The 12394-nt window shown below is 43.3% G+C and overlaps 1 protein-coding gene across 2 annotated transcripts in view; it reads right to left on the bottom strand.

The window, feature by feature from the left end:
* usp33 (ubiquitin specific peptidase 33) overlaps positions 1-12394 on the bottom strand; it is an 85273-nt gene that overhangs the window by 38768 nt on the left and 34111 nt on the right. For both annotated transcript variants that reach the window (XM_078408162.1, XM_078408163.1), the window contains exons 13-17: positions 10184-10356; positions 9972-10042; positions 7537-7570; positions 5374-5419; positions 2988-3168 (exon numbers count right to left, since the gene is read on the bottom strand). In XM_078408162.1, the coding sequence (XP_078264288.1) occupies positions 2988-3168; positions 5374-5419; positions 7537-7570; positions 9972-10042; positions 10184-10356 (505 nt within the window). The remainder of the gene's footprint in view (positions 1-2987; positions 3169-5373; positions 5420-7536; positions 7571-9971; positions 10043-10183; positions 10357-12394) is intronic.

Here is a 12394-nt window from a genome sequence, read left to right as displayed (position 1 = left end):
CAAACTGACTAGTCCTCCACCCTAATCGTCCGACCACTGCCACTGTTGGCATCCTTCTATCCCTTTTGTTATCACACCTCCGATAGCCAACAATGGGCCATTATGGACCACCCTTCCTGAGGCCATATGTTGCCGGCCCTGAATTGTTCTGGCCTTTTCTCGCCTCCAGTTTATTTCCCCCTCCCCCCACCTCCACCCGCCAACGCTACTTTGTCTGAAGAAGGGTTCCAACCCGAAACGTGGCCTATTCTTTTTCTCCAGAGATGCTGCCTGACCTGTTGAATTACTCCAGCATTTTGTGTCCATCTTCAGTATAAACCAGCATCTGCAGCCTGTAGCCCACTAACATTTCGTACCCATGTCGCTGTCCAAATGTTATCTAAATGTTATTGTACCTGCTACATCTGCATCCTCTGGTAAGTCTTTCCATTTACTCACCACCCTGTGTGTGGAAAAAGTTGCCTCTCAAGCCCCTTATAAAGCCTCTCCTTAAATCTACGGCCTCCCACACGATTCCCCTACTCTGGAAAAAATACCTCATGTGTTCAGTTTATCTATGCCCCTCATGATTTTTATACACCGCTATAAGGTCACTGTTTAGTTTCTTACACTCTAAGGAATAAAGTCCTAGCCTGACCAACTTCTCCCTATAACTCAGGCCCTCGAGTCCTGGCAAAATTGTTGTAAATCTTCTCTGCACGCTTTCCAGCTCTCTTTTCCTCAAGATGATCTAAGGAGAGCACATAAGAGAGAGTCATAACTTCAGTGACCACAAGAACCTTTGCAGAGATATTCAACTCTGATTTGAACCATATTCTTGCCTTCAAGAATATGTTTCAATTGTCTGTTTAGATAAACGCCTTAGCAATTTACTTTGCAAGTGGCACCCTTTGAATCCCCTTCATGACCCTAACTTTTTTCCCCAACTAGACAATATCAAACTGTTTAAATTTTTTCAAACAGTGATAAAGATAAAGTGTCCTTAAAAGATGGCGCCCAACCCAGGCGACTGTTTGTGTGCTGGTCACACAAGCGGATCTGCAATCACGCATCACACTCGCTCCATGCTTTTGAATCTCTACTCCTACAGGCACTGAATGGCTCGATTGTAATCATATATTGTCTTTCCGCTAACTGGCTAGCACGCAACAAAAGCTTTTCACTGTACCTCGGTACAGGTGACAATAAACTAAACTAAAATGATAGCATTTTGGGCTTCATGAAAAGGGATACTGGAAATAAAAACAGAAATAAGTATTTTAATTGTAATGTAATTGTAGAATGTTATGGAAAAGTGCAGCACAAGATTAAACCAGAGGTCAACCATTCCGTGAGTCAGGCCTGATCACGGCTGATTTCCACCTTAGCTTTTCTCTGCCTTATCTCCACATCTTTCGATTCCCTTTAATACAAAGCAAAGATGAAAGTATAAAATAAGAACATAGAACAATACTTCGGCCCAGAACGTTTGTGCTGAACATGATGCCAATTAAACTGAACTAATCTGCCTGTACATGATTCATACATCCCTCTATTCCCCACACTTCCATCTAAAACCCTAATGAAGGAGTTTTTTCCCCCAAAAGAACAAAGAAAGGAAGGAAAAGGAAAAGCAGAGACCACAGGGGTTAAATTTTAAAAAAGCTTCGGGTGATGAATTTGCTATAAACTGTTTCTATTCACTGGTCCATTGAAGGGTAAAGACTAATCATCTGTATCTCACTACCTGTCAAAGTTTTGACGTATTTTTTTGCCAAGAACGTCAATGAAATCTACAACCTTCTACTTCAAGTGGCTACAGGAATGGATCAATGATATTTAATATGGAGGTTAGCAGAGAGACACTGAGCCAAACTTGGAATTGCTATGAAACAATAAACTACGTTTACTACCAAAAAAACAGGTGTTATGACCTCTGGACCTTGCAATACATTGTACAGCCAATGAGGTTCATGGTTATGATCCAGGAAACATCACTGGCAATTTGAACACAGCAGGCTACAAGGTAATAACTGGCTAATCTGTTTTTATGAAGGAAATAGAACAGCATAGCACAAGAACAGGCCCTTTGGCCTACAATGTCTGTGCCGAACATGATGCCAAGGTAAACTAACCTCCTCTGCTTACATGTGATTCATATCCCTCCATACTCTGCACATCCATGTGCCTATCTAAATGCCTCGCAAACGCCACTATTTTTATCTGATGCCACTTTTCTACCTGGCTCCACCCTTCACCATTGGCAGGGTGTTCCAAGCACCCACCACTCTGTGAAAATAAAAACTTGACCTGCGCATCTCTTTTAAACTTTCCTCCTCTCGCCTTAAAGCTATGCCCTCCAGCCTTTGACATTTTCACGCAAGGAAAAAGGCTCCGACTGTCTACCTTCATCTGTGCCAAATCTGGACGGGGTATCTAATTGAACAGGGGCAGCCAATAGAGATTCTGGGCAGTAGAATCCAGGTTTGCAAAATCTAATCCTCGGCTCTCTTCAGTAGTCAGATGCCGAAAGGAACATTTGAATGCCATTAACATTTCTATTTTCTTAATTGAATGAATGAATGCTTTATTGTCACAGGTGACAAGTCACAGTGAAATTCTTTGCTTGCCGACCCAAGGTATGCAAATAGTCGCCACATAAAGGGCACTGACAAAGTTACAAGGTACCCCCACACCAGGTACCTCCTTTGTTCTCCTTTGTTCTCCCGCCCCTCCCTCCCCCTCACTGCGGTCCCCCCCCCCCTTGTCGGGTGTAAAACCCAGCAATCATTCTGCAATAACTATCTGTGAACAACTAGCCCTTTTAAAAAAAAAACTAAAACTAAAAGCAAAACAATGCAAAAATGTCTTGGTCGTCAGTGGTAACTGGGGGGGAGGGGGGGGGGGGGGTTCAAGTGCAAGGGAGGCAATCTTAAATCTTTCCAAGAAATATACAACACAGTTAAAGATTCAACCATTATATTGACATCTCAATCAGGTATACTCACAACTTGCGGTACCATGGTGGCAGATAACAGATAAAAGCTCATAGGTTGTGATTTGAGAAGGGCTTTCTTTAGCGAGGAAAGGCTGAAGATCAAGTCCTTCCAATGGAAATGACACATGATTGTTGATTTTGGTGGAAAACATGAGTTCATGCCTGAATCTCTTCAAGTGGATGCACAAAATCTGCAAGTCAAGTCAAGTCAATTTTATTTGTATAGCACATTTATAAACAACCCATGTTGACCAAAGTGCTGTACATCAGTTCAGGTACTAAGAAACGAACATACAATGGCACACAAACATAACAGCACATACATAAACAGTTCACAGGGCCTCAAACGCTAGGGAGTAGAAATAGGTTTTGAGCCTGGAGTCGATGGAGGGGGCAGTTCTGATGGGGAGAGGGATGCTGTTCCACAGTCTCGGAGCTGCAACCGCAAAAGCGCGGTCACCCCTGAGCTTAAGCCTAGACCGCGGGATAGTGAGTAGCCCCAAATCGGCCGACCTGAGGGACCTGAAGATTATCTTCCAAATCCAACAATATGTTTCAATTGGAAGTCATTAAGTGTCATTAGAGTCAAGAGTGTTTTATTGTCATATGTCCCAGATAGAACAATGAAATTCATACATGCAGCAGCACAACAGAATATGTAAACATGTAAACATGAATAGTTAGGGTGAATGTACAGAATTTTCTTTCCTAGAGCTGGGGAATCAAGAACTAGACAGCATAGGTTGATGATGAGAGGGAAAGATTTAATAGGAACCTCCAGGGCACTTTTCCCACACGGAGAATTGTAATTATAATGGAATGGGCTGTCAGAGGAACTGATTGAGGCAGGCAAAGTAACAATATTTCAAAGGCATTTAGGCAGGCACATGGATAGGACGGTTTAGAAGTCTATGGGTCAAACACTGGCAAATGTGTGCAGCATAGATGGAGATTTTGATCGGTGTGGATAAATGGCTGAAGGGTCTCTACCCATGCTATATGACCATAACACGGGGAGTGGTGAGTGCCGAGAACATACTGCCATGGGTGATGATGGAGGCAGAAACAATTGTGACATTCAAGAACCTTTTAGATAAGCACGAGAATATACAGTACAGGGAATGGAGGGATATGGATTATGTACAGGCGGATAGCAGTTGATTTTGGCACCATGTTCGGCACAGATATTGTTGGCCAAAGGGACTGTTCCTGGGCTGCACTGTTCCTATGTTCTACATTGCGTGTTCGACACCATGACCAAATCATAAAACAAATGAATACTAGAGTGGGTCTGTGCCAGATAATAATTGAACTAACATGAAAGATAAATCAGCTTGACCTTGTCCTCAGCAATCTGTCCACTCCAATGAAATGAACGCCACCACGATCTATATAGCGATGACTCAGCAAATCTCTCTATCTTAGAATGAAGGCGGATAGACCCTGGTTTAGGGAGAAGTGCACAACAACATGGCTGATGAAGCATATCTAAAAATGAGAAACTAACCTAGAAAATTGCAGCACAGCAAAACAGTGGCAGAGCTGCTGCCTTTACAGTGCCAGGGACCCTGGTTCGATCCTGACTATGGGCGCTGTCTGTACATTCTCCCTGCGACTGCATGGGTTTTCTCCGGGTGCTCTGGTTCCCTCCCACACTCCAAAAACACAGGTTTGTAGGTTAATTGGCTTAGGTAAAATTGTAAATTGTGCCTAGTGCATGTAGGAAAGTACCTGTGTACAGTCTGAAGAAGGGTCTCGACCCGAAACGTCACCCATTCCTTCTCTCCTGAGATGCTGCCTGACCTGCTGAGTTACTCCAGCATTTTGTGAATAAATACCTTCGCTGTGTACAGGGTGATCACTGGTCTACGGTGACTCGGTGGGCCGAAGAGCCTGTTTCCGTGCTGTATATCTGAAGTCTAAAGTATTGCAGTTATGCTAAACTAGGTCTAAAAAAAATGCAAGGATAAATCTATTCCAATGTTACTTCACAAACCTGTGGTCTTTATTCACCTAGGACGAGGGCAGCTGACACATGGATACATCACTCTGTTCCAAGTCGTACACAACCCCAAATTTGGAATATTACCCTTCCTTCTTGTCACCAAATCGGAATCCTGGAACAACCACATCGAGGTGGCACTGTGTGGGAAAGCCCTTCCCACAATGGCAGCAGTGGTAGTTTACCACCATCTTCTGAAGGTCAATTAGGGTTGAACCATAATAAATCTAGGTCTTGCCTAGATCCTGAAACGTTGGTAAATTGCACAATACCTTAACCCTACCAGAGAAGGATCTCGGAATTCCACAGAATAATTGAATTATTGAAAGTTACTAGATCTAAAGGTTATTTAGCCTGTGGAAACAAACAATTCCAAGTCACAACAGATACCTACCTCTGGCAACATTAGCACTTTGCAGAATTTTACCCCATTTCTTAACCTAGAAAAATGGAAAAAATGTTGGATAAAGAAAACAAAAGTAATTTCCTCTCCCCACCCCATTAAAAAAGATAATATACCCTCTATCTTTTAATGAACAGCATTCAGTTAATTCCCCAAGCAAAATTGCTGAACATTTATTTACCGTAACAATTAAATTGAAAGCAGGGGTGCTTCCCTATACTGCACTGCCCTCACCATTTGGAAGACCTGTGGCAACCTGCGTAACATTCATTCACCTCGGGCGGCACGGCGGTAGATTTGCTGACTTACAGCACCAGAGACCAGGGTTTGATCCTGACCACAGGTGCTGTCTGTACAGAGTTTGTACGTTCTCCCTCTGACCACTGAGCTCCCTCTGAGCTTTCTCCGGGAGCTTCGGTTTCCACCCACATTCCAAAGACGTGCAGGTTTCTAGGTTAATTGGTTTCGGTAAGAATTGTTTAATTGTTTAACAGTTTAAGAATAAGGGGTAGGCCATTTAGAACGGAGATGAGGAAAACCTTTTTCAGTCAGAGAGTTGTAAATCCGTGGAATTCACTGCCTCAGAAGGCAGTGGAGGCCAAGTCTCTGAATGCATTCAAGAGAGAGCTAGATAGAGCTCTTAAGGATAGCGGAGTCGGGGGGTATGGGGAGAAGGCAGGGACGGGGTATTGATTGAGAATGATCAGCCATGATCACATTGAATGGCGGTGCTGGCTCGAAGGGCCGAATGGCCTACTCCTGCACCTATTGACTGTTGTCTAATTGTAAATTGTCTCCAGTGTGTAGGATAGTGCTGGTGCGTGGGGATCGCTGGTCGACGCGGGCTCGGTGGGCAGAAAGGCCTGTTTCCGTGCTGTATCTAAACTACACTGAGCCCTGAAGTTCCCATCCTGTTTTTCCCCCAATAAAAATGCTGAAGTTATTTGCCATTGCATTAACTTTGTTAGCCAGGTGTCCATTTGTGAGATGAACATGGAAAAGACAAAACTGGATATGATGTTGGTGCTAAAATATTATTTTGTCTCTCGGCAACTGAACCAGTATTTTCTTGAACAATCACTTACAGCCACATGATCTTAAATATCTTTTAGATCCTTGGTCTAACTAGTTGAACAACTAGTTAGGTTTTTGGTATAACTGGTTGACGCCAGAACGTGGCACCTTTCCGCATACTGCTCCACAAGAGGATCTTTCGTACTCCTGCACAGTATAATTTGTGTAAGAAGAAACTGCAGATTTAACTGCAGCTGGTTTAAACCGAAGATGGACAAAAGCTGGAGTAACTCAGCGGGATAGGCAGCACCTCTGGAGAGAAGGAATGGGTGACGTTTCGGGTTGAGACACTACTTCAGACTGGACAGCACGCAGAACATACTTTTCACTGTATCTCTGTACACATGACAATAAATAAATAAACCAGTGGTCCACTCCAATGAATGAATACAATTATAAAAAAAGGTAGTGTTTTTTCTTTCTAGTATTTAAATAACAATAAAGCAAAATACACAGTCCACCTAACCTGCCACTCATATTATATACAGGATTAGTATACATATATACAGCATGGAAACAGGCCCTTCGGCCCACCGAGTCCACGCTAACCAGCAATCTCCGGATACTAATACTACCCTTCACTAGGGACAATTTTCAATTTTACCAAGCCACTTAGCCTACAAACCTGTATGTTTTTGGAGCGTGGGAGGAAACCGGAGCACCCGGGGAAAACCCAGGCAGGTCACGGGGAGAACGTGCAAACTCTGTACAGACAGCACCCGCAGTCAGGATCGAACCCGAGTGCTGTAAGGCAGCAACTCTACGCTGCGCCACTGAGCCGCCCTAATGATGAGCAATCACATTTAACTGAATGGGAACACACTACTTGTGCCGGCCATCCTTGGCATTAAACTGAGGGGCCAGATGGGAAGTGCCGTGTTCAGTGGTAGAATGGCTGCTAGTGCCAACATCCGACCTCCAGCAAAGCACAAGGTGCAGAAGGTAAGAGCAAACTGACCAAGGTGGAAATCACGATAGTTCCCTCTGTAACTGCTGGCCACATAGTACATTGAGTCACAGCATGGAAACAGGCCATTCAGTCCAACTCCGGCCCAATTTAAAAAAAAACACAGTACTTACTTTTTACACTTTTCACAGCTGTACATGTTGTCACCTGCAAATTTTACGAGAGGTATTTAATGTCAATGTGTACCACTAAAAAAAAAACCAGTTTAAACAAAGGACAAAAGAAAATCTATCCAATTGATGACATCTTTCTCCTCAGAACTGTTGCAATTTTTAAACATACAATTGTTGACCAAGATATTAATACTAAACAGTACTGCAAATCCTGATCATCCATCATCCCACTGTTCAGAATCCTGATATCATCATCTGGCTCATCGGCCATTCTCCATGCCTCCTCTAAGCGTCCCACCCCAGTCATTCTCCCCGCCCCCATCAGAAGGTACAGAAGGTTGAAAGTGTGCACCACCAGACTCAAGAACAGTTTCTTCCCCTCCATTATCAAGCTTCTGGATGATTCACCCATAAGCTAGGGTACCGTTCTATTCACCTCTTATCCTATTGAGGACATTGGACTTTGTCTGGGGAACTGATGCGCTACAATGCTGAGCGCTATATTCTGCATTGTTTCCCCTTTGCTCGATCTATTGTGCTTGAGTATGAACTCATTGTATCGATGGTCTATCTCATCTGTTTGGATTGCATGCTAAACAAAGCTTTTCACTGCACCTCAGGAAATGTGCAATAATAAGACTGAGTCCCATTTCCCACATGTCCTTCAAACTCACCGGTTTCCTGCACTCCCTTCAAACACACCAGATTAATGGAAACTTCATTCTACCATTGTATAATATTTAAAGAGTGAACTAAAAGTGTGTTGTGGCACTAATATGTCCAATGGTCCAAAACATGTCAGGCCGACACCAAAGTCCCGTGAGTGCTGGACTGTCAAGAGTTTTACAACAAAAACCCTACATTTCTTCCATTCCTTGGGCATCCTAGTCGTAATATTTCAATGGGTGCCCCTCATATGTTCCCATAAGTGCTCGCCTCGACTTCAAGAATTGACACGGTTAAAGAACCTTTCTAGGGGAATCGGGAACCAGAAGACATCGGTTTCAGATGAGGGAGGAAACATTTAATAGGAACCTGAGGGGGTCATTTATTCAAGCAAAGGGTGTAGGTGTAGGGAATGAGTTGCCGGAGGAGGTAGTTCCTCTGTGCCTGCGCTGCCCTAGCAGCTGCTGCTTACCTGCAGTCTGTCTGTCTTGGTGTTTTTATGTTGTTTTTTTGTCTTGATTGTACTGTAAATGTGATATAGGTTTCACCGTCCGGCGCGGCCTGGAATGTGGCAACTGCAACAGCCTGACCGCGGGAGAAGACGGCAGGGGAAGAGAAAAGACATTCTGGCCTTCCATCACAGTGAGGAGGTGACTGGAGGAGACTCACTGTGATGGATCTTTCTTTCTGTTTCTTTTTGTTTGATTGCGTGTGTTATTGCTTATTTTTATTGCTCTTTTATTGCTTTTATTGCTCTTGTTGTTGGACTGTGGGTAATCTTTCATTTCACTGCACATTTATGTGTGTGTGACAAATAAACTTGACTTGACTAGTTGAAGCAGGTGTATCACAACGTTTAAGAAACATTTCGACAGGTACGTAGATAGGTTTTAGAGGAATATGGGCTGGTGGAAATAGTGTGGATGGGCCATGTCGGCTGGTGTGGGCTAGTTGGGCCAAAGGACCCGTTTCGCCCCTGGAGGGTGAAATGAGCTCAATCTTGCCTTAGCCTAATAAACATGAAAACAATGTTACATGCCTACGCTCCTCCTCAAATGGGATCAGCACAGAAGACAAACTGACCCATCAAAATTTGTCTACATGGCCATGGAACCACACATGCAGCGACGCACATGACCCGAGAGAAACATGCTGACAAATTATTAGTCTTTATCATATAATGTTTGACATGTCTTAAACAATCTGCTGCTGACATTGTTGATTCAGGAGAGAGTGGAGAATGAAAGTAACAGCATTTTTCTCTCATTTCAATTCGGGAAAGATGTTCATAAGTGATAGGGGCAGAATTAGGCCATTCAGCCCATCAAGTCTAATCCGCCATTCAATCATGGCTGATCTATCTTACCCTCTTAACCCTATTCATCTGCCTTCTCTCCCCATAACCCGGGGCACCCATACTGATCAAGAATCTATCTATCTCTGCTGTAAAATATCCATTGACTTGGCCTCCACAGGCCTCAGTGGCAGTGAATTCCACAGATTCACCGCCCTCTGACTAAAGAAATTCCTCCTCAACTCCTTCCTAAAGAAACGTCTTTTAATTGTGAGGCTATGGTCCTCTGGTCCTAGACTCTTCCACTAGTGGAAACATCCTCTCCACATCCACTCTATCCTAGATAGATGAGTTATTGAAGTCCCTCCGTTACCACCTCAGCCACACCTTTCTTATCCCCTGTCCACCCCCCCCCCCCCCCCCCCCACTTCCATTGTTAAAATAAAATAATTTTGTTCACAAGGTCGTCACTCACCTTTGAGCTCATCTCTAGCGAAAAAGGCAGCCAAGCAGTCCTGCAAGGATACAACAGGACCCCAGAACCAACTAGGAAAATAATAGATAACAAAGCGAGAAATATTATTGATTTGAAAAGGCTGTAATTTCTTTGCTCTGACATCTTTAACAGCCAAGGGCCATAAAAGAACTTTCCAAACCACCATCAGTAAATCAAGGGTTGCTGCGCACCTCTTAATGTATTCCATGACATACGCTATCCATCCTTGAGGAGCGTAGGCCTCACCACATGACCCTGCTTTCACCAAGGACATTTGGTGACTTGAAGAATGAAGCTTGGCCAAATCTTCTTTACCCGGTATAGGCAGGGAGAGATCTTGAAATGTCTCCAGAGTGGTGGACACCTGACAACAAATACAGGGGGACAAAGGGATTGAGTTAAGCATAGTTAAAAGTAAGTAGTGCGAATATTCACCAAAGGAGAATACAACTTAATGTGACACTTTGTTAACAACGACATAGCTCAAAAGAGAGTCCTGTTTAGGGGCAAGCTAAACTACAGTTAGTTACAATTTAGTTTTTGGTCACGTGGCTGGTCATTCTCAATCAGTACCCCGTTCCTGCCTTCTCCCCATACCCCCTGACTCCGCTATCCTTAAGAGCTCTATCTAGCTCTCTCTTGAATGCATTCAGAGAATTGGCCTCCACTGCCTTCTGAGGCAGTGAATTCCACAGATTTACAACTCTCTGACTGAAAAGGTACAGTGAAAAGCTTTTAAGTGTTTTTCACTGCTTTTCAAAGCTTTTCACTGTACCTCAGTACACATGACAATAAACTAAACAGTAACTGTAACAGAGGGAGAAGAAGAGCAACTGAGACATTAACATCTAACTATACAAAATGCTAATGGAGAGAGGAGCCCTGAAGAGAGGGGCGGCACTGTGGCGCAGCGGTAGAGTTGCTGCCTTACAGCGCCAGAGACTTGGGTTCGATACTGACTACGGGTTCTGTCTGTGCTGAGTTTGCACATTCTCCTGTGACCACGTGGTGTTTTCTCCGGGTGCTCCGGTTTCCTCCCACACTCCAAAGACGTACTGGTGTGCAGGTTAATTTGCTTTGGTAAAATTGTAAATTGTGCCTCATATGCAGGATGGCGTATGGGGCGATCGCTTGTCTTGGGCTTTTGATGTGTCTTTAAATTAAAAAGTTCTAATGATAGTGCATATATTCTGTAATCAAAGTTAGAATGATTTAATTACTACTTTTTCCTTGCATATAATGTGCTACTTCTGCATTTAATACGTGTATTACAAAAAATACATGCACTCGAAGTTTAAAAGCATAGAATAGGCAATGATTACGAAAAATAATATCCAGCAGACTTTGTGCAGCAAGCAACTGGATGAGCAAACAAGGAATTGTATAAATGTAAAATTGTCACTAGTTTGTGCGGGATAGTGTAAGTGTGCAGGGATCACTGGTCGGTGGGCACTCAGTGGGCCGAAGGGTCTGTTTCTGCACTGTATCTCTAAACTAAACTGCGCAAACGAGTGACTGCCCTGAGCAATCAATCAGTTCCTTGCTACAAGCAACGCCTGTGTGTGTCAAAACATCCCAGAGCCGAACAATCCCAGGGGCAAATGACTTAACAGTTGTATCCACTTAGAAAGCAGCTTTTTTGCCGAGTTCATGCCTGCATGCAAAACTGCACAGTACACATAACTATTTACATAACACATCAAATCCCTTGAGGCACCGAATCCCACAGCACTTTATTATATATGCCTTGCACAGATGTCCCTGATCACACTAATAGGATATGTCAAGTCAAAATTCACAATTACTGGTCTACAGTTAAAGTACATCAATCAACACTCTCATTCTGCAAGAAATGATCAGTCATGTACAGTGGACAAAGGTTGTTTACATTTTTCAAAAATAAAATGATTTGGCCCAGCATAAACCAGTTTAACCGTAGCACCGGGACTTAAAGATTGGTTTCACTGCCCCAGCCAAGTATTTGGGTTTGAATAAAGAAGATAGACACAAAGTGCTGGAGTAACTCAGCGGGTTAGGCAGTATCTTTGGAGAAAAAGGATAGACAACGTTTTTGGGTCGGGACCCTCCAGAGATGCTGATGCTGGGATCTCCAGAGATGCTGACTGACCCGTTGAATTACTCCAGCAGTTTGTGTGTTATCTTCGGTATATACCAGCATCTGCAGTTTTTTTTCTATACATTTAGATTTTAATTCTGCCCGACCTGGCCAAATACAAAAAAATCTGACTTGGTGCAATAAATAATAATTCATCTTATTTAAAGTTAATTTTAGTTAAGCACGTGCCATAGATTTTTCTATTAGCACATCAAAATAGGATAATTGCTAATGGACACTTGCACTCTTTATCGGAATTTAAGGCTTTCTATTTACAATGCACAGA

This window comes from Rhinoraja longicauda, chromosome 11, assembly GCF_053455715.1.
Source record: "Rhinoraja longicauda isolate Sanriku21f chromosome 11, sRhiLon1.1, whole genome shotgun sequence".
Lineage (NCBI taxonomy): Eukaryota > Metazoa > Chordata > Chondrichthyes > Rajiformes > Arhynchobatidae > Rhinoraja > Rhinoraja longicauda.
This window is presented reverse-complemented; position numbering and strand designations above follow the sequence as displayed.